General features: G+C 44.8%; 1 protein-coding gene across 1 annotated transcript in view; it reads right to left on the reverse strand.

Moving 5' to 3' along the window:
- LOC121548755 (pleckstrin homology domain-containing family G member 1-like) overlaps positions 1-23,606 on the reverse strand; it is a 53,946-nt gene that overhangs the window by 14,908 nt on the left and 15,432 nt on the right. Inside the window, exons 2-5 of the mRNA XM_041860295.2 lie at positions 21,526-22,052; positions 18,390-18,490; positions 17,634-17,703; positions 3,803-3,849 (exon numbers count right to left, since the gene is read on the reverse strand). Of these exons, the coding sequence (XP_041716229.2) occupies positions 3,803-3,849; positions 17,634-17,703; positions 18,390-18,490; positions 21,526-22,052 (745 nt within the window). The remainder of the gene's footprint in view (positions 1-3,802; positions 3,850-17,633; positions 17,704-18,389; positions 18,491-21,525; positions 22,053-23,606) is intronic.

Raw genomic sequence — 23,606 nt, forward strand, 5'->3', positions numbered from 1 at the left:
GTACTACTCCCTTCACAGAACAGCGCAAACTGTCTCTAACCAGAATTGAAAGAGGAGTGGGAGGCCCTGATGCACAACTGAGCAAGAGGACAAATACATTAGAGTGTCTAGTTTGAGAAACAGATGCCTCACAGGTCCTCAACTGGCAGCTTCATTAAATAGTACCCACAAAACACCAGTCTCAACGTCAACAATGAAGAGGCGACTCCGGGTTGCTGACCTTCTAGGCAGAGTTGCAAAGAAAATGCCATATCTCAGACTGGCCAATAAAAAGAAAAGATTAAGATGGGCAAAAGAACACAGACACTGGACAGAGGAAGATTGGAAAAAAGTGTTATGGACAGACAAATCAAAGTTTGAGGTGTTCGGACCACAAAGAAGAACATTGGTGAGACGCAGACCAAATGAAAAGATGCTGGAGAAGGCAATGTGATGGTCTGTGGGTGCTTTGGTGGTGGTAAAGTGGGAGATTTGTACAGAGTAAAAGGGATCTTGAAGAAGGAAGGCTATCACTCCATTTTGTAACGCCATGCCATACCCTGTGGACGGCGCTTGATTGGAGCCAATTTCCTCCTACAACAGGACAATGACCCAAAGCACAGCTCCAAACTATGCAATAATTATTTTAGGGAAGAAGCAGTCAGCTGGTATTCTGTCTATATTGGAGTGGCCAGCACAGTCACCGGATCTCAACCCTATTGAGCTGTTGTGGGAGCAGCTTGACCGTAAGAAGTGCCCATCAAGCCGATCCAACTTGTGGAAGGTGCTTCAGGAAGCATGGGGTGAAATCTCTTCAGATTACCTCAACAAATTGACAACTAGAATGCCAAAGGTCTGCTATGCTGTAATTGCTGCAAATGGAGGATTCTTTGACGAAAGCAAAGTTTGAAGGACACAATTATTATTTCTATTAAAAATCATTATTTCTAACCTTGTCAATGACTACCTTTCCTATGCATTTTGCTATATTTCCTATTCAAGCTCATTTCATGTATGTTTTCATGGAAAACAAGGAAATCTCTAAGTGACCCCAAACTTTTGAACGGTAATGTATGTATGTATGTATGTATGTATGTATGTATGTACAGTGCATTCGGAAAGTATTCAGACCTCTTGACTTTTTCCACATTTTGTTAAATTACAGCCTTATTCTAAAATGGATTCAATATTTTTTTCCCCTCATCAATCCACACACAATACCCCATAATGACAAAGCGAAAACAGGTTTTTAGACATTTTTGCAAATTTATTTTGCAAAAGTATTCAGACCCTTTGCTATGAGACTCAATTGAGCTCAGGTGCATCCTGTTTCCATTGATCATCCTTCTACAACTTCATTGGAGTCCACCTGTGGTAAATTAAATTGATTGGACATAATTTGGAAAGGCACATACCTGTCTATATAAGATCCCACAGTTGACAGTGCATGTCAGAGCAAAAACCAAGCCATAAGGTCGAAGGAATAGTCTGTAGAGCTCCGAGACAGGATTGTGTCGAGGCACAGATCTGGGGAAGGGTACATTTCTGCAGCATTGAAGATCCCCAAGAACACAGTGGCCTCCATCATTCTTAAATGGAAGAAGTTTGGAACCAACAAGACTCTTCCTAGAGCTGGCCGGCCGGCCAAACTGAGCAATCGGGGGAGAAGGGCCTTGGTCAGGGAGTTGACCAAGAACCCGATGGACCAAGAACCCTCTGTGGAGATGGGAGAACCTTCCAGAAGGACAACCATCTCTGCAGCACTCCACCAATCAGGCCTTTACGGTAGAGTGACCAGACAGAAGCCACTCCTCAGTAAAAGAATGGGAGAAACTCCCCAAATACAGGTGTGCCAAGCTTGTAGCGTCATACCCAAGAAGACTCAAGGCTGTAATCGCTGCCAAAGGTGTTTCAACAATGTACTGAGTAAAGGGTCTGAATACTTGTGTAAATGTGATATTTCCGTATTTTAATTTTTCAAAAATGTGCAAAAATGTCTAAAAACCTGTTTTTGCTTTGTCTTTATGGGGTATTGTGTGTAGATTGATGAGGGAAAAAAAATATTTAATCCATTTTAGAACAAGGCAGTAACGTAACAAAATGTGGAAACAGTCAAGGGGTCTGAATACTTTCCGAATGCACTGTTTGTATGTATGTATGTATGTATGTATGTATGTATGTATGTATGTATGTATGTATGTGTGTGTGTGTGTGTGTGTCAACCACCCCCCCACACAGCTGGTGACCCTAGCTAAGGTCACACACGACCGACACACACAATTACAGTAGGAACCGAGGCTGTAGATGTATCTCGGTCATTCTGAGCTCTCGGATCGGGTTTCTCAGAGACAACAATGTGAGGCCTGTGTGGAGCTGCACTGGAATGTGGACACATGCGCGCGCACACACACAAACACACAATCTCTAACTACTTACATAATCACCATCATCGATAACTACTAAATAATCACTTGTCAGTAGTAGCGGGTAATGTGTGTGTTTCATCACAATGCTAAAACAACACACTTCAGACATGCCGCATCCAAAAGTGTGCTGCTTGTAGTGTGGCACAACCATTGTGAAACACACTGCTCTCATTAGGTTTCATTGTCTCACATTTTTGGCCCCCAGTCACAGGGGCACATGGTTTCCTATTACAAGATGTCGTTCACACAAGGTGAAATAAAACATTAAAGCCAGCCACTGAGTATGATAAGGTGACGGGTATAATACCCATCTGTCAGAGTAGGGGCTGTAACTCTGTCAACAGGCTCCATATCAAATAAAGAAGGAATTAGAGAGGGAGAGACAGACAGACTCCTGTTGGGTTGGGCTGTATATCAGGGCTACCCAGAGAGCGAGGCTGGTGTACTGTAGCTCTATAAAGATATACGACACTCTGGGAATCAAGAACGTGAACGTGAGATTCACCTGTATGCAAATCCAGATCACATTGGATAACAAGGCGAAAGATAATACTAGTATATATGTTCATACTACAGACTGTCAAACACGCACCACAGGAGGCTGGTGGGAAGAGCTATAGGAGGACAGGCTCAGTGTAATGACTGAAGTCGAATGAATGGAACGGAGCCAAACATGTGGTTTCCATAAGTTTGATACCGTTCCATTTATTTCATTCCAGCCATTACAATTAGCCCGTCGTCCTATGGCTCCTCCCACCAGCATCCTCTGATGCACACACAATGAAAGTGGGGCAGACTACACTGAGTATACAAAACATTAAGAACACCTGCTCTTTCCATGACATAGACTGACCAGGTGAATCCAGGTGTAAGCTATGATCCCTTATTGATGTCACTTGTTAAATTAACTTCAAATCAGTGTAGATGAAGGGGAGGAGACTGGTTAAAGAATGATTTTTAAGCCTTGAGACAAGACATGGATTGTGTATGTGTGCCATTCAAAGGGTGAATGGGCAAGACAAAATATTTAAGTGCCTTTGAACGGGGTATGGTAGTAGGTGCCAGACGAACGGGTTTGTGTCAAGAGCTACAACACTGCTGGGTTTTTCACACTCCCGTGTGTATCAAGAAATGGTCCACCACCCAAAGGACATCTAGCCAACTTGACACAACTGTGGGAAGCAATGGAGTCAACATGGGCCAGCATCCCTGTGGAACGCTTTCAACACCTTGTAGGAACGCCCCGACGAATTGAGGCTGTTCTGAGGGCAAAAGGCGGGGGGGTACAACTCAATATTAGGAAGGTGTTCCTAATGTTTGGTATACTCAGTGTTTATGAAAAGTGCTATATGCAAAACCGATATCTTGTGTCAGAAGTCATAGTTGGGGTTGCTTACCTTGGGTAGTTGGTGCAGTACTGAGTGTAAATGTGGAACTCTTCACTCTGGGAAAGAAAGACAAAATAATGACATTAATGTTATATTAGCATCAGTCCATTATCAAATAATTACATTGATGTTGCATTGGCATCAGTCCCTGATCAAATAATTACATTAATGTTGTATTGGCATCAGTCCTTGATCAAATAATTACATTAATGTTGTATTGGCATCAGTCCTTGATCAAATTATTACATTAATGTGGTCCTCTGTAGCTCAGCTGGTAGAGCACGGCGCTTGTAACGCCAGGGTAGTGGGTTCGATCCCCGGGACCACCCATACACAAAAATGTATGCACACATGACTGTAAGTCGCTTTGGATAAAAGCGTCTGCTAAATGGCATATTATATTATTATTATTAATGTTGCATTGGCATCAGTCCCTGAAATCACTCATACCAGTAACAGCAGAAGAGGATACAAACTATCCTCCCTAAATTCCTCTCTTGACTTGAGAACTTTCAAAACCTTGTAAAATGTGTGCCAAAAGGGAAGACAGAGTGAGTTTACATTTACAGTAAATGGATGAGTGTGTGTTTGTATCAAGGGGAAGGGGGAGGTTGCACTGGGTGAGTCAGTGGTCAAGCATTCCTGAGCTATGCTCACTGATCTAGAAACAGGGAATAAGGAGGCCTCTCAACTCAGTTTAAAGGCAGAGAATGAAAGTGAACCTTGATGACCAGTATCCATGTCTTAAAGCTTCAATCAGCAGTTGAAACAATAACAAAGGCTACTCACCGCCCGTTTCGGTAAAAAGCTGAGGGACGGGGTTGGAGAAATGTAACCAGTCTCAAATTCATAGACAGAGCTATCCATGATATCAAATGAATAGTTTAACCATGTTTTGAGGCTATACCGTGTTTGTTTACATTTTATTTATGAACAAACATTGGAGTAAAACAAGCTTATATTTTGATTTCTGATGGGGTACGACAGTTTAACTACTCATGAGGAATTTATAAGTTATATTCTTCAAGAATCAAATGTATACGTTTTTTATTAGTACCAAAATGTATGTAGCAACTGCTTATTGACCGTTAAAGGCAATGTGGGGCGCTATGCTGTAGACACTGATTAAATGCCCTCTTATTCCCATACCCACCCCTTTAATTTGCCGTTTCCACCTCTCATGCCTCCCTGTACTTCAAAGACATCAGAGGCAGCATGACTTATCAAAGCTGGAATGAACCTCGCTCTCCTCCTCATCCCTTTTTCTCTACCTCCATCTCGCTGAATGTCTCGGTTTCTTCTGTTCACGCTCTTTCGCTCTTGATCACAGTCTCTCACTACTTATGCCATTACATGTCTCCTACCATCTTTCCATACTTCCCCCTCTCATGTTCCGTCTATAGCCCTCTAGCTTTCTTATCCCTCTCCTCACCTAATGTCCATCTCTCCATACCCTCCTTCCTTTCTCAAATTAAAGGGAACACTTAAACAACACAATGTAACTCCAAGTCAATCACACTTCTGTGAAATCAAACTGTCCACTTAGGAAGCAACACTGATTGACAATAAATTTCACATGCTGTTGTGCAAATGGAATAGACAACAGGTGGAAATTATAGGCAATTAGCAAGACACCCCCAATAAAGGAGTGGTTTTGCATGTGGTGACCACAGACCACTCAGTTCCTATTATTCCTGGCTGATGTTTTGGTCACTTTTGAATGCTGGCGGTGCTTTCACTCTAGTGGTAGCATGAGACGGAGTCTACAACCCACACAAGTGGCTCAGGTAGTGCAGCTCATCCAGGATGGCACATCAATGCGAGCTGTGGCAAGGTTTGCTGTGTCTGTCAGCGTAGTGTCCAGAGCATGGAGGCGCTACCAGGAGACAGGCCAGTACATCAGGAGACGTGGAGGAGGCCGTAGGAGGGCAACAACCCAGCAGCAGGACTGCTACCTCCGCCTTTGTGCAAGGAGGAGCAGGAGGAGCACTGCCAGAGCCCTGCAAAATGACCTCCAGCAGGCCACAAATGTGCATGTGTCTGCTCAAACGGTCAGAAACAGACTCCATGAGGGTGGTATGAGGGCCCGACGTCCACAGGTAGGGGTTGTTCTTACAGCCCAACACCGTGCAGGACGTTTGGCATTTGCCAGAGAACACCAAGATTGGCAAATTCGCCACTGGCGCCCTGTGCTCTTCACAGATGAGAGCAGGTTAACACTGAGCACGTGACAGACGTGACAGAGTATGGCGACGCCGTGGAGAACGTTCTGCTGCCTGCAACATCCTCCAGCATGACCGGTTTGGCGGTGGGTCAGTCATGGTGTGGGGTGGCATTTCTTTGGGGGGTCGCACAGCCCTCCATGTGCTCGCCAGAGGTAGCCTGACTGCCATTAGGTACCGAGATGAGATCCTCAGACCCCTTGTGAGACCATATGCTGGTGCGGTTGGCCCTGGGTTCCTCCTAATGCAAGACAATGCTAGACCTCATGTGGCTGGAGTGTGTCAGCAGTTCCTGCAAGAGGAAGGCATTGATGCTATGGACTGGCCCGCCCGTTCCCCAGACCTGAATCCAATTGAGCACATCTGGGACATCATGTCTCGCTCCATCCACCAACGCCACGTTGCACCACAGACTGTCCAGGAGTTGGCGGATGCTTTAGTCCAGGTCTGGGAGGAGATCCCTCAGGAGACCATCCGCCACCTCATCAGGAGCATGCCCAGGCGATGTAGGGAGGTCATACAGGCACGTGGAGGCCACACACACTACTGAGCCTCATTTTGACTTGTTTTAAGGACATTACATCAAAGTTGGATCAGCCTGTAGTGTGGTTTTCCACTTTAATTTTGAGGGTGACTCCAAATCCAGACCTCCATGGGTTGATAAATTTGATTTCCATTGATAATTTTTTTGTGATTTTGTTGTCAGCACATTCAACTATGTAAAGAAAAAAGTATTTAATAAGATTATTTCATTCATTCAGATCTAGGGTGTGTTATTTTAGTGTTCCCTTAATTTTTTTCAGCAGTGAAGACATCAATACTATGAAATAACACATATGGAATCATGTAGTAACCAAAAAAGTGTTAAACAAATCAAAATATATTTTATATTTGAGATTCTTCAAATAGCCACCCTTTGCCTTGATGACAGCTTTGCACACTCTTGGCATTCTCTCAACCAGCTTCATGAGGTAGTCACCTGGAATGCATTTCAATTAACAGGTGTGCCTTGTTAAAAGTTAATTTGTGGAATTTATTTCCTTCTTAATGCGTTTGAGCCAATCAGTTGTGTTGTGACTAGGTAGGGGTGGTATACAGATGATAGCCCTATTTGATAAAAGAACAAGTCCATATTATAGCAAGAACAGCTCAAATAAGCAAAGAGAAATGACAGTCCATCATTACTTTAAGACATGAAGGTCAGTCAATACGGAATATTTCAAGAACTTTGGAAGTTTCTTCTAGTGCAGTCGCAAAAACCATCAAATGCTATGATGAAACTGGCTCTCACTAGGACTGCCACAGGAATGGAAGACCCAGAGTTACCTCTGCTGCAGAGGATAAATTCATTAGGGTTACCAGTTCAAGTAAAAGACACATCTCAACATCAACTGTTCAGAGAAGACTGTGTGAATCAGGCCTTCATGGTCAAATTGCTGCAAAGAAACCACTACTAAAGGACACCAATAAGAAGAAGAGACCTGCTTGGGCCAAGAAACACGAGCAATGGACATTAGACAGGTGGAAATGTGTCCTTTGGTCTGGAGTCCAAATTTTAGATTTTTGGTTCCAACCGCCATGCCCTTGAATGGTAGTGTGTGTGTATACAAGTAAAAAAGTATTTAGTCAGCCACCAATTGTGCAAGTTCTCCCACTTAAAAAGATGAGAGAGGCCTGTAATTTTCATCATAGGTACACGTCAACTATGACAGACAAAATGAGGAAAAAAAATCTTTTTTATGAATTTATTTGCAAATTATGGTGGAAAATAAGTATTTGGTCAATAACAAAAGTTTCTCAATACTTTGTTATATACCCTTTGTTGGCAATGACACAGGTCAAACGTTTTCTGTAAGTCTTCACAAGGTTTTCACACACTGTTGCTGGTATTTTGGCCCATTCCTCAATGCAGATCTCCTCTAGAGCTGTGATGTTTTGGAGCTGTCGCTGGGCAACACGGACTTTCAACTCCCTCCAAAGATTTTCTATGGGGTTGAGATCTGGAGACTGGCTAGGCCACTCCAGGACCTTGAAATGCTTCTTACGAAGCCACTCCTTCGTTGCCCGGGCGGTGTGTTTGGGATCATTGTCATGCTGAAAGACCCAGCCACGTTTAATCTTCAATGCCCTTGCTGATGGAAGGAGGTTTTCACTCAAAATCTCACGATACATGGCCCCATTCATTCTTTCCTTTACACGGATCAGTCGTCCTGGTCCCTTTGCAGAAAAACAGCCCCAAAGCATGATGTTTCCACCCCCATGCTTCACAGTAGGTATGGTGTTCTTTGGATGCAACTCAGCATTCTTTGTCCTCCAAACACGACAAGTTGAGTTTTTACCAAAAAGTTTTATTTTGGTTTCATCTGACCATATGACATTCTCCCAATCCTCTTCTGGATCATCCAAATGCACTCTAGCAAACTTCAGACGTGCCTGGACATGTACTGGCTTAAGCAGGGGGACACGTCTGGCACTGCAGGATTTGAGTCCCTGGCGGCGTAGTGTGTTACTGATGGTAGGCTTTGTTACTTTGGTCCCAGCTCTCTGCAGGTCATTCACTAGGTCCCCCCGTGTGGTTCTGGGATTTTTGCTCACCATTCTTGTGATCATTTTGACCCCACGGGGTGAGATCTTGCGTGGAGTCCCAGATCAAGGGAGATTATCAGTGGTCTTGTATGTCTTCCATTTCCTAATAATTGCTCCCACGGTTTATTTCTTCAAACCAAGCTGCTTACCTATTGCAGATTCAGTCTTCCCAGCCTGGTGCAGGTCTACAATTTTGTCCTTTGACAGCTCTTTGGTCTTGTCCATAGTGGAGTTTGGAGTGTGACTGTTTGAGGTTGTGGACAGGTGTCTTTTATACTGATAACAAGTTCAAACAAGTGCCATTAATACAGGTAACGAGTGGAGGACAGAGGAGCCTCTTAAAGAAGAAGTTACAGGTCTGTGAGAGCCAGAAATCTTGCTTGTTTGTAGGTGACCAAATACTTATTTTCCACCATAATTTGCAAATAAATTCATTAAAAATCCTACAATGTGATTTTCTGGATTTTTTTTCTCAATTTGTCTGTCATTTTATTTTTTATTTCACCTTTATTTAACCAGGTAAACCAGTTGAGAACAAGTTCTCATTTACAACTGCGACCTGGCCAAGATAAAGCAAAGCAGTGCAATAAAAACAACAACACAGAGTTACATATGGGGTAAAACAAAACAAAGTCAAAAATACAACAGAAATACATATATATACACAGTGTGTGCAAATGTAGCAAGTTATGGAGGTAAGGCAATAAATAGGCTATAGTGCAAAATAATTACAATTAGTATTAACACTGGAATGATAGATGTGCAAGAGATGATGTGCAAATAGAGATACTGGGGTACAAATGAGCAAAATAAATAACAATATAGGGATGAGGTAGTTGGGCGGGCTAATTTCAGATGGGCTGTGTACAGGTGCAGTGATCGGTAAGGTGCTCTGACAACTGATGCTTAAAGTTAGTGAGGGAGATAAGTGTCTCCAGCTTCAGAGATTTTTGCAATTTGTTCCAGTCATAGGCAGCAGAGAACTGGAAGGAATTGCGGCCAAAGGAGGTGTTGGCTTTGGGGATGACCAGTGAGATATACCTGCTGGAGCGCAGACTACGGGTGTGTGTTGCTATGGTGACCAATGAGCTAAGATAAGGCGGGGATTTGCCTAGCAGTGATTTATAGATGGCCTGGAGCCAGTGGGTTTGGCGACGAATATGTAGTGAGGACCAGCCAACAAGAGCGTACAGGTCACAGTGGTGGGTATTATATGGGGCTTTGGAGACAAAACGGATGGCACTGTGATAGACTACATCCAATTTGCTGAGTAGAGTGTTGGAGGCTATTTTGTAAATTACATCGCCAAAGTCAAGGATCGGTAGGATAGTCAGTTTTACGAGGGCATGTTTGGCAGCATGAGTGAAGGAGGCTTTGTTGCGAAATAGGAAACCGATTCTAGATTTAACTTTGGATTGGAGATTCTTAATGTGAGTCTGGAAGGAGAGTTTACAGTCTAACCAGACACCTAGATATTTGTAGTTGTCCACATACTCTAGGTCAGACCCGTCGAGAGTAGTGATTCTAGTCGGGTGGGCGGGTGCAAGCAGCGTTCGGTTGAAGAGCATGCATTTAGTTTTACTAGTGTTTAAGAGCAGTTGGAGGCTACTGAAGGAGTGTTGTATGGCATTGAAGCTCGTTTGGAGGTTTGTTAACACAGTGTCCAATGAAGGGCCAGATGTATACAAAATGGTGTCGTCTGCGTAGAGGTGGATCTGAGAGTCACCAGCAGCAAGAGCGACGTCATTGATATACACAGAGAAAAGATTCGGCCCAAGAATTGAACCCTGTGGCACCCCCATAGAGACTGCCATAGGTCCAGACAACAGGCCCTCCGATTTGACACATTGAACAACAGGCCCTCCGATTTGACACATTGAGAAACCAAGGCTATTTAGTCTGCCAATAAGAATGCGGTGGTTGACAGAGTCGAAAGCCTTGGCCAGGTCAATGAAAACGGCTGCACAGTACTGTCTATTATCGATCGCGGTTATAATATCGTTTAGGACCTTGAGCGTGGCTGAAGTGCACCCATGACCAGCTCGGAAACCGGATTGCATAGCGGAGAAGGTACGGTGGGATTCGAAATGGTCGGTGATCTGTTTGTTGACTTGGCTTTCAAAAACTTTTGAAAGGCAGGGCAGGATGGATATGGGTCTGTAACAGTTTGGATCTAGAGTGTCACCCCCTTTGAAGAGGGGGATGACCGCAGCAGCTTTCCAATCTCTGGGGATCTCAGACGTTACGAAAGAGAGGTTGAACAGGCTAGTAATAGGGGTTGCGACAATTTCGGCGGCTAGTTTTAGAAAGAAAGGGTCCAGATTGTCTAGCCCAGAAGATTTGTAGGGGTCCAGATTTTGCAGCTCTTTCAGAACATCAGCTGTCTGGATTTGTGTGAAGGAGAAGCGGGGGGCATGGGCAAGTTGCAGCGGAGGGTGCAGAGCTGGTGGCCAGGGTAGTGGTAGCCAGGTGGAAAGCATGGCCAGCCGTAGCAAAATGCTTGTTGAAATTCTCGATTATTGTCGATTTATCGGTGGTGATAGTGTTTCCTAGCCTCAGTGCAGTGGGCAGCTGGGAGGAGGTGCTCTTATTTTCCATGGACTTTACAGTGTCCCAAAACTTTTTGGAGTTAGTGCTACAGGAAGCAAATTTCTGTTTGAAAAAGTTAGCCTTTGCTTTCCAAACTGCTTGTTTATATTGGTTCCTAACTTCCCTTAAAAGTTGCATATCGCGGGTGCTATTTGATGCTAATGCAGTACGCCACAGGATGTTTTTGTGCTGGTCAAGGGCAGTCAAGTCTGAGGCGAACCAGGGGCTATATCTGTTCTTAGTTCTGTATTTTTTGAATGGGGCATGTTTATTTAAGATTGAGAGGAAATTACTTTTAAAGAACAACCAGGCATCCTCTACTGACGGAATGAGATCTATATCCATCCAGGATACCTGGGCCAGGTCAATTAGGAAGGCCTGCTCGCTGAAGTGTTTTTGGGAGCGTTTGACAGTGATGAGGGGTGGTCGTTTGACCGCGGACCCGTTACGGACGCAGGCAATAAGGCAGTGATCGCTGAGATCCTGGTTGAAGACAGCGGAGGTGTATTTAGAGGGTAAGTTAGTCAGGATGATATCTATGAGGGTACCCATGTTTATGGATTTAGGGTTGTACCTGGTAGGTTCGTTGATAATTTGAGTGAGATTGAGGGCATCTAGTTTAGATTGTAGGATGGCCGGGGTGTTAAGCATATCCCAGTTTAGGTCACCAAGCAGTACGAACTCTGAGGATAGATGGGGGCAATTAATTCACATATGGTGTCCAGGGCACAGCTGGGGGCTGAGGGGGGTCTGTAGCAAGCGGCAACAGTGAGAGATTTATTTCTGGAAAGGTGGATTTTTAGAAGTAGAAGCTCAAACTGTTTGGGCACAGACCTGGATAGTATGATAGAGCTCTGCAGGCTATCTCTACAGTAGATTGCAACTCCACCCCCTTTGGCAGTTCTATCTAGACGGAAAATGTTATAGTTGGGGATGGAAATTTCAGAATTTTTGGTGGCCTTCCTAAGCCAGGATTCAGACACTGCTAGAACATCAGGGTTGGCGGAGTGTGCTAACGCAGTGAATAACTCAAACTTAGGAAGGAGGCTTCTGATATTTACGTGCAGAAAACCAAGACTTTTACGGTTACAGAAGTCAACAAATGATAGCTCCTGGGGAGTAGGAGTGATACTGGGGGCTGCAGGGCCTGGGTTAGCCTCTACATCACCAGAGGAACAGAGGAGGACTAGAATAAGGATACGACTAAAGGCTTTAAGAACTGGTCTTCTAGTGCGTTGGGTACATAGAATAAAGGGGGCAGTTCTCCGGGCGTTGTAGAAAAGATTCAGGGCATTATGTACAGAAAAGGATATGGAAGGATATGAGTACAGTTCAGGTAACCCTAAGCATTGGGTAACAATGAAAGAGATAGCGTCACTGGAGGCACCGATTGAGCCGGTCTCGGCGTGTATGGGGGGTGGAACAAAGGAACTATTTGAGGCAGTTTGAGAGGGACTAGGGTTCTACAGTGAAATTGTATAATAAGAACTAACCCAAACAGCAATAGGCAAGGCATAATTGACATGGGAGAGAGGCATAAAGCAGTCACAGGTGTTATTAGAGAGAGCTAAGACAACAACTGGAAATAGCGATAACGGTTTGGGCTAAGGCTAAACAGAATAAACAGGACAGGGTACCGTGTAAAGGAACAGTCCAGCAGGCATCAGCTGTGCAGCTGAGTGATCATAAGGTCCAGTGAACAACAATATGTGAGTCCGAGAGCAGTTCAAATTGGTGCTTCAGCACAGCTAGCAGGGAGCACAGTTGTAGTTTGCGTGTGCTAGCGGGCCGGGGCTGGCAGATGGATCTTCGTGGTCGTCGTAACGGGAAGCCTGTTGAAACCACATCAGACTATTTCGTCGGCAGACCAGTCGTGTTGGATCGGCGGGGCTCAGTGTCAACACTAGGAGGTCCCGTCCGGTTGACAGAGAGGTAGATAGCCGGGAGATGGGCCTGAGGCTAGCTCAAGGCTAACTGGTGCTTGCTATAGGGCAATGGTAATCAGCCAACAACAGGTTGCAGCTAGCTAGCTGGTTGCGATGATCCGGCGCTAGGGTCCAGTGATTCCGGCAGAAAGTCCAATAAGCTCTGGGTCGATAGCACGCTGGGTCGATAGCACGCTGTGCAGACTGGCCGACGAATTGTCCAGGCTAGAGCTAGAGCTGGCTGGTGGATAGTGTAGGCCACGGACAGTGGTGAAGACGCTAACGGTGACTAATAGTAAGTAGCCATTCAGTTGCAGCTACACTATTTTCAGCTTACGGTTCTTGATGAAAGTTATAAAGAAATAATAGAATCCTTTCCACGTTGGGCGAGGCGGGTTGCAGGAAAGTATATTTAGTTAAAGAATGAAAAGCAAAAATTGAGAAATATATACAAAATAGACAAAAAAACAAGAAACTGGATATTTACACAGGGACAATGAATAAAAGCGACCGCACTGCTACGCCATCTTGGGGGGAAAAAATTGTCATAGTTGACGTGTACCTATGATGAAAATTACAGGCCTCTCTCATCTTTTTAAGTGGGAGAACTTGCACAATTGGTGGCTGACTAAATACTTTTTTTCCCCACTGTGTATATATATATATATATATATGCATGCCATTTAGCAGACACTTTTATCCAAAGCGACTTACAGTCATGCGTGCATATATTTTACGTATTGGGTAGTCCCGGGAATCGAACCTACTACCCTGGCATTTCAAGTGCCATGCTCTACCAACTGAGCTAGAAAGGACTACAGTAGAAACCCTGACATCATACAGCAAGGCAGAGATGGAATCTGTGGATTTCTGCTCAGCTTTGATCAGTGAGGACATTTTCTAAATGACATGATCAATCACTTCTGATATAACATAGATATAGATTAATAGTAGTGACGTTAGTGTTGGAATGCTTGTGTGAGTATTCAGTTTTAGAGAATTTTTGTATGTCCTATTTTAACACTGAAAAGGCCTTTTCTAACTTAGATTAAAATATACATGTGACGTTGTTACAGTGAGGGAAAAAAGTATTTGATCCCCTGCTGATTTTGTACGTTTGCCCACTGACAAAGAAATGATCAGTCTATAATTTTAATGGTAGGTTTATTTGAACAGTGAGAGACAGAATAACAACAACAAAAATCCAGAAAAACACATGTCAAAATTGTTATAAATTGATTTGCATTTTAATGAGGGAAATAAGTATTTCACCCATCTGCAAAACATGACTTAGTACTTGGTGGCAAAACCCTTGTTGGCAATCACAGAGGTCAGACGTTTCTTGTAGTTGGCCACCAGGTTTGCACACATCTCAGGAGGGATTTTGTCCCACTCCTCTTTGCAGATCTTCTCTAAGTCATTAAGGTTTCGAGGCTGACATTTGGCAACTCAAATTTTCATCTCCCTCCACAGATTTTCTATGGGATTAAGGTCTGGAGACTGGCTAGACTACTCCAGGACCTTAATGTGCTTCTTCTTGAGCCACTCCTTTGTTGCCTTGGCCGTGTGTTTTGGGTCATTGTCATGCTGGAATATCCATCCACGACCCATTTTCGATGCCCTGGCTGAGGGAAGGAGGTTCTCACCCAAGATTTGACGGTACATGGCCCCGTCCATCGTCCCTTTGATGCGGTGAAGTTGTCCTGTCCCCTTAGCAGAAAAACACCCCCAAAGCATAATGTTTCCACCTCCATGTTTGACGGTGGGGATGGTGTTCTTGGGGTCATAGGCAGCATTCCTCCTCCTCCAAACACGGCGAGTTGAGTTGATGCCAAAGAGCTCCATTTTGGTCTCATCTGACCACAACACTTTCACCCAGTTCTCCTCTGAATCATTCAGATGTTCATTGGCAAACTTCAGACGGGCCTGTATATGTGCTTTCTTGAGCAGGGGGACCTTGCGGGCGCTGCAGGATTTCAGTCCTTCACGGCGTAGTGTGTTACCAATTGTTTTCTTGGTGACTATGGTCCCAGCTGCCTTGAGATCATTGACAAGATCCTCCCGTGTAGTTCTGGGCTGATTCCTCACCGTTCTTATGATCATTGCAACTCCATGAGGTGAGATCTTGCATGGAGCCCCAGGCCGAGGGAGATTGACAGTTCTTTTGTGTTTCTTCCATTTGCGAATAATCGCACCAACTGTCACCTTCTCACCAAGCTGCTTGGCGATGGTCTTGTAGCCCATTCCAGCCTTGTGTAGGTCTACAATCTTGTCCCTGACATCCTTGGAGAGCTCTTTGGTCTTGGCCATGGTGGAGAGTTTGGAATCTGATTGATTGATTGCTTCTGTGGACAGGTGTCTTTTATACAGGTAACAAGCTGAGATTAGGAGCACTCCCTTTAAGAGTGTGCTCCTAATCTCAGCACGTTACCTTTATAAAATACACCTGGGAGCCAGAAATCTTTCTGATTGAGAGGGGGTCAAATACTTATTTCCCTCATTAAAATGCAAATCAATTTATAACATTATATAACATTATTTTTTCTGGATTTATTTGTTGTTATTCTGTCTCTCACTGTTCAAATAAACCTACCATTAAAATTATAGACTGATCATTTCTTTGTCAGTGGGCAAACGTACAAAATCAGCAGGGGATCAAATACTTTTTTCCTTCACTGTACATACAAGGATATACCATGACATTTCTAATGATTATGTCAATAAAACAAAAATCTTTCCAATGTAGTTATGACATGCATGGTGCGCCCCATAAAAAAAGGTAGCCTTCAGGTGCGTAGGTTGTTGTGTATGTTGTGCATTTGTCAAAGCGGCATAGAGGCTCAATGTGTAGCAAGTGGAGTGAGAGTTCACTAATGCACTGCAAGATGGAATCAAATTACGGTATTAAAAGTTTGCGAAATGAGAAGGAGTAGGCTATAATAAGCAACCAACCGTTACGGCTGTTGTTTTATCTGAATGAGGTTGGGGAGAAAGCGCAGCATGTGGCCTCAATTAGCCTAGCTAGCTATAGCTGGCTGGCTTAGCTAGTTAGCTTCTCTCAGCTACTCCAGTCAAGACAGGCACTGTTATATGGGATGATAAATAACATTGTGGCTGCTACAAGTTAGCTATTCTTGGCTGTAGCCGAGTTGCCTTGGCATCTCTCTCGCTCCGTCTATTCGCTACATACAACGCCACCTCTGCAGCTGCAGCAATATAGCGCCAGCCACTCCCCCCTTTTGCAGCAGTGCTCAGGTTAAAAACTTCTGTTTAAAAAAACAAACATGTATTTCGAATATGTGGATATGCGACGACAATTCAGCATACTATTCAAACAGTGAAATTATTTATTTTTTTTAAACATCCTTAATTAATAGATAGTGAAGTTTAGATCATCTCAGAACAGCAAGGCAGAGACTGGACCTGAGGATTTCTGCTGAGCTACCATAGATTTAGATTTATAGATAGTACATCTCCAGACTGTGCTGCTCATCATCATCATCATGATAGGACTAAAGCATTATGGGATGTTATATAGTAATTGGTTTTGCTTCTGTATTGACCGGCTGGCAGGCTGAGAGGTCTAGACTGGCTTGAGGAGCTAGGGGTTAGGAGATCAGCTAAACGCTGAAGAGGAGAGATTTCTTTCTACCAGATGATAAAACTTTATGATCTTGTTTTAATTGTGCAACAGTGGTGCAGTCAGCATGTAGGGACCCATAAAGACTAGGCTGCTTACTCAACACATTTCACTGAAAGCAGGGTAAGGAACATCAGGACAGATAGACGATTAACCTCCAAGAGAAGGAGGGAGGTATGGATTTATGGTCTGTTTTTTCACTCCTTCAAACGCTTTGCCGAGTTGTGACTAAGTCGGGGGGGCAACAAAATATGGAATCAGTCAAGGGGTATGAATACTTTCTGAAGTGCATTATTAATGGTATGGGGATAATGAATATGTGTAGCATGGACTGGGTAACTATAAAACTTGTGTTTCAACAAGAGCTACTATCGTACACACTGGCACAGACCATGGTGAAATGACTAGTGTGTTTGTGCATGTCCAGACTGATAAACTCTTGTTACAGACAGATTACTGTGTACTTATTGTGGTATTGATAGAGATACGTCTGTTGAGTAAGTGTTGGTATGCAGTTATCATGAAATAGAATGATTTAATGTGGAAAAGGAATGGAAAGAAGACCAAACACAGTTATAGACCCACACACACAGAGCTAAGAGAAACGAGAGGAGCAGAGTTTTTTGCTCAGTTGTTGTTGAAGTATTACTATTAGCCCTCACCAGTAAATGGTGGTTATACATTTGGCCGTCCCTTAAATTTTGTCAGAAATTCTCCTTCTCTGTCTGTATGACGAAGTATGATTACGATTTTGGTTAGTTTGTAACCTAAATAATGTTTTGGTTGAGTGTGTGTACGTACATGCTTGGAGTGTTTTTTTGTTCCGAACCAGCTGTTCAGACAGGCTTCGACAAGAAAGAAAGAAAGAAGTGACTTACCTTGGCTACGAAGCACTCTGCGATGGCCACAGGGTCCGAATTACACTTTTCCAGGTCATGAAGCAGATCTCTGTAAACAAAAATGTTTATCACATCAGGGTATCAGTACTTTAACCACTCACACTCCACACACTTAATTCAATCATTGGAATACAAACTGCTCCCCATTGCTCTTTGTAATAAACAACAAAAATGTTCAGGAACAAATGTACTTGGGACACAGTATTAGGTCCTAGGGTGCTCTGCTTACAACAAAAAGTAACTTCCGTTAATTGAAATAGTTTCTGTGTGCGTGTGTCCGTAATTCTTCTTGGTTGATGGAAACATGGTCAACTGGTGTAGCCATTGTTACATGTCTAGGGAATGAGGTCATTGTGACTGTTTGTAAGGAGTTTGTGTCAAACCAAACTCCCCCACTATGTGAATTCTCTCTCTAGGTTTTTCTCTCTGTCCCTGTGTTGCTGTGTGTCTTTATGTGACAGCTGACAGTCTGAGTGACTAGGCTTGCAGCAGGCCTGGTGGTCTTGAACACACACACACACACACACACACACACTCCTCAGATGGACAAAACATAATGGACACACAATGTCCATTGGTCACTGGCCCCCCACATATCGACAGGTGAGACAAACTATCCTCATTCTGTAGATTATTTGGAGAACGCACTCTGTATTTGTTTTAGGGGTGTGTGTGTGTGTATGTGTGCGTTTACCTCTTTGAAGTGGTACAGTAGGTGATTGTGAGTGTGCTTACCTGTTGAAGTGGTAGATGTCTCGTATGTTCCCGAATAGAGAGCCTCTCTCCTCTGAGCTCAGTGCCAGGCAAGACTGGTTACTGATACACTCCAGGTAATCCTACAGAGAGAGAGAAAAATATATGTTTTCTGAGAAACAATGTACGTGTCTTTATGCAATTGTACTTTCGACTTCTAAATGTATCGTTTTATACATTGGCAATGACAGAATATATTTCATGCCAAAAAAGCATATTGAATTGAGTGAAAGTGAGAGCAAGAGACAGCCAGAGAGACAGCCAGAGACCGAGAGAGAGAGAGAGAGAGACAGAGAGAGCAAGAGAGAGAGCAAGAGAGAGAGACAGAGAGAGAGACAGAGAGAGCGATGGGGAGAGAGAGGTCAGTTATGACACCCACAACAAAGTGTTTTGAGGAATATCCCATCAACAGCCATGCGAGAGGGACAGTATGCCTGACATGCTCCCTGGCATCACTCTGCCAACCCCCCACCAACACACACTCTGAACACACACACACTATGAAAACATACTCTCCACTTATAGATACACACAGCATCGTAAACTCTTTGAGACCACACACACTTCTCACACTTATTCAGCACACATTCAATCTGCTTTAGATAAAGAGAGTTCCTGTCTAGTAAAACAACTGGGCCCACAGCCCACTTCTCCCTGACTTCAGTCCAGTCTTAATCCGCCTACTTAACTAGAGACTATTCAGTCGGTACTCCTCTTTGTCCAGATGGCTGTTTGACCAGCACAGCAAAATGTCTTAGGGCCTACAGTAGCTAATAGGATAGGATACACTGGTGAGAGGCTTGTAGAGAAGTGTTTAAGGAACTGAAGCTGTGTCTGTTCAGACAGTCTCTTATCCCACCATCTCAGCCATGACATGTTCAGCTACCAATAGTGATTATACGCCTCAGCTTTCTCTCCACGTGTACACAGACACGGTCCGGCACGCGCATACACACTTTCAGTCTCTCCCTCATCCTGTTTCTCCTCTCGTCTCCGTCTCGTTGACAGATGGGATAAGTACATTCTCTCACACTGATACCATCTATATCTGCAGGCTACACAAAGTAGCCAACCTGCGTCTCACCCCAAACACACACTGCGTCAACACCCCCCTCCCCCTCTCTAACACACACACACAACACTCTTAGATTGTTTGGTGAGGTCCTCCTCTCCCAGAGGGGGAACTCTGACTGAACCATTGTGTAAAAGAGAAGCATGGGTCAAGGTTCTGAGGTAAGAGGAGACAGTTTGGATTTACATTTTAGTCATTTAGCAGACGCTCTTATCCAGAGCGACTTACAGTTAGTGAGTGCATACATTTTCATACTGACCCCCCGTGGGAATCGAACCCACAACCCTGGCATTGCAAACGCCATGCTCTACCAACTGAGCTACACGGGGTGAATAGGCAGATATGGGCGTTTCGGGGTAATGGTTTAGGGTCAGGTTGGGAGGTAAGAGTTGGGTTGCAGCTAGGATAATGGTGGTTGGTGGAGTCATGGTAGGGGACCAGGGTCATGTTGAGGGTTGGGGTTGTTGGCCATGGTTAAGGTGTAAGGTGAGACTTTATTAGCCATGTGACCTGCCCTGACCCAGTCAATCAACACAGCCTAGTCTGAGCCTGATCACACACACAAAGTGTTAAACCCCACCCCTTCTGGTCCGCACAAGGATAGCAAAACCATACACACATCTTAAAACACACACAATTCCAAAACAAACGCACACACACCCCCAGCTAAGCTTCTCAAACGTTTGAGACTAAACTGCATTTGACGATTCCCCATGTTACACATTAAGACACACACACTTTCTCTCTATTTCTCTAAATCTAACATACACCGACACCGTCTCCTCACTCCATACGCCCATGTGAAAGCCAGTTCACTAGGACATGCTAACTCCAAAACATCCATATTCCATTTCTGGAACCCCACAAGCCTCTGCTGAGAATGCCCAGAGGTGCTGTGATTTTTCCTGGTCAACATCAAACAGCCTTCCGATGTGTTCCAGGTCTGGGAGTGGAGCAGGGGGAATGGGATAAAAGATGTGTTCCAGGTCTGGGAGTGGAGCAGGGGGAATGGGATAAAAGATGTGTTCCAGGTCTGGGGCTGGAGCAGGGGGAATGGGATAAAAGATGTGTTCCAGGTCTGGGAGTGGAGCAGGGGAATGGGATAAAAGATGTGTTCCAGGTCTGGGGCTGGAGCAGGGGAATGGGATAAAATATGTGTTCCAGGTCTGGGAGTGGAGCAGGGGAATGGGATAAAAGATGTGTTCCAGGTCTGGGAGTGGAGCAGGGGGAATGGGATAAAAGATGTGTTCCAGGTCTGGGAGTGGAGCAGGGGGAATGGGATAAAAGATGTGTTCCAGGTCTGGGAGTGGAGCAGGGGGAATGGGATAAAAGATGTGTTCCAGGTCTGGGGCTGGAGCAGGGGGAATGGGATAAAATATGTGTTCCAGGTCTGGGAGTGGAGCAGGGGGAATGGGATAAAAGATGTGTTCCAGGTCTGGGAGTGGAGCAGGGGGAATGGGATAAAAGATGTGTTCCAGGTCTGGGAGTGGAGCAGGGGGAATGGGATAAAAGATGTGTTCCAGGTCTGGGAGTGGAGCAGGGGAATGGGATAAAAGATGTGTTCCAGGTCTGGGAGTGGAGCAGGGGAATGGGATAAAAGATGTGTTCCAGGTCTGGGAGTGGAGCAGGGGGAATGGGATAAAATATGTGTTCCAGGTCTGGGAGTGGAGCAGGGGGAATGGGATAAAAGCCGTTCTCCAGGTTTCTTTGTGAGTTTGTTTGGAGAAGCCTGATAGGTTCATTAAAACACAGTTATTCAGCCAGGGAAGGACAGTTACAGTGTACAGACAGACACCATACATTCAACTCACTGAGGGCTTGATGGTTAGTTGACAAGTTGAATCAGGTGTGCTTGTCTGGGGCTACAACAACAATATGTACTGTTGGGGGTACTGGAGGACTGGAGTTGGGAAACACTTATACTTAATGTGCTGTCCTACTGTTTGCATCTCACCTAACGGTCTGAAAATGTAGTCCTGTGCTGTATGTAGGTGCAGTGATGCATGGTGTCTCCCCAGTGGTGTTGTGTGGTACCATGTTCCTTACCTGTACGATGCTGTGCAGGTCCTGTACGTAGGTCCTCTCAGTGTCCAGTATCTCCTGAACCACCCTGTCCACATACTGCACCCTGGGCCCCGGGGAGCTTCTCTCCCCAGCCTTGGTGTCTGACTGGGGGGTCTGGGCAGATACCTGTCTAACGGTCTCTCTTCCTGCCTCTGTCCCTCCATCATTCCTCTCCTCCTCATCCCCACATCCCAGCTGCCTGGCTGGAACCAGCTCCAATTGGATCGCCCCGGAGTCCCGGTCGCGGTCCGGAGCGGGATGACAGTGAGGGGAGGGGCCTAAGGTGGAGCGGCTGCCCAGTGAGCAGTGGCTGTCCCGGGAGGAGGCGGAGGAAGAGGTGGAGCCGTAGCTAATTGGGCGCTCAGCACTGTCTGGGGAGGAGTCCATGCTGTGGGCGGAGCAGTAGCGTAGGGGGGAGTGGCGGAAGCGGCCCGGAACGCCCACTGAGCTCAGGACCGAGCCGGCGTCCGGAATCTCCGGGAGAGGAGGGAGGGCATCCGTGTAATCGTCTGAAAGGAGGAGGTGAGAGAGGGAGAGAAAAGGAAGAGTGAGAACTGAGACCTTTATCCTTGTCCTCTCATCAAGTTCAGAGCAATCAATGTTAATACTCACAAAACAGGAAAAAGCTTAGAAGGCCTCAACCATCCTAAAAAGTTTTTAAAATGTGAACCCCCAAGTGGCAAGCTTGTCTGGACACTGGAAGCCTCTCTCTCTCCATCTCTCTCCTCAACTGAACAAATCCTCAGTCGTTTTACAAAATCTAAACCTCAGTTCCAGTTAATCATTTAATATGGGAGGTATTTCATATTTTACATAAACAAATGCACGTGTCATATAATTAGGCACTCCTCTCCATTATTTTGTGTGAAATTGCGCAAACTCAATAATAACGAGGTGCCTTATGGGATTCCACTTCACCATGAAGCCGGCAGCGTTGCAGGCTCAGTTGAAGTAACTACCGGAGGGGCTAATTAGCCAGTACAGCCTAGATAATTTTCACTCCCTCAGCTTTGGGACACTTGTGCAAATGGCTGAGGAGCGTGAACGCACAAATGGAGGGCTGAGGGGCGAGGGGGTGATTTGGGATTCAGTCTGAAAGAGAGGGAGAGAGCGTAAGTGAGTGAAAGAGGGACATAGTGTGCTTGAGTGAAAGAGAGGGAGAGTGTGAAAGATGGAGCCAGTCCAGAGACAGACATAGGTGGTTTAATGACCAGATTAACAGACCTATTTCTGCAGAAGAGAGGGGGCTGTGTGTGAGTATGTGCGTGTGTTTGTCTGAGGTGGTCAATTTAGTGTGGGGTGGTGAAACCACACAGGCAGGGTCTCTCTGCTACTGGCACTGTACTGGAGTCTCTCCCCTCAGAAGAAAGAAAGCTTTGAGTGAGGGGAGAAGGAAGGAAGGGGGTGAGAGAGAGAGAGCAAGAGAGAGAGAGATTCTATATCCCAGGTACAGTAGACGGTGACAGGGCAATTCTACGGTAACAGAATTACATCATGGGTCCCTGATCTGTACTACACAGAAATGCATAATTATGGATATAAATGTCATTCTCTTCATGGTGATGTATCCTGAATAGGTAGAAATATGTGGTACACAAATGTAGAAATATGCAATATCCTCCTTTGCATATTTGGCCATTGTTCTACACACTGGCTATTATTGTAATGAGCTCCGCCCCCACATTTGGTTGGTCCGGACCAGACCAAATCTGAAACAATCATACGTCTATGTTTCACAAGTTTAGACAGCACAGTACAGCACAGTAGAGTATAGTACAGTCCTCTAGTGTGCTCTACTGAACTCTACTGTACAGTACTCTAATGTAGTTTTCTGTACTGTTCTCTACTGTGCTCTACTGTACTGTCCATCAAACAAACGTCTATGATTGGTTCAGATTGGGTCTTGCCAGGGCAGACTGACCAAATTTCAACTACTTTTCAACGTCCATGGACGTCCGCTGGTGCTCAGTGGGTGAGGATGATTGTTACAGTAAATGGAAAGAGGTTAGGTGGTAGGTGTCATGGTAGTGGTCAGTAAGAGCCGGGGGAGGTGAAATTAACTG

Source organism: Coregonus clupeaformis, chromosome 33 (assembly GCF_020615455.1).
Source record: "Coregonus clupeaformis isolate EN_2021a chromosome 33, ASM2061545v1, whole genome shotgun sequence".
In the NCBI taxonomy this organism is placed as follows: Eukaryota; Metazoa; Chordata; class Actinopteri; order Salmoniformes; family Salmonidae; genus Coregonus; species Coregonus clupeaformis.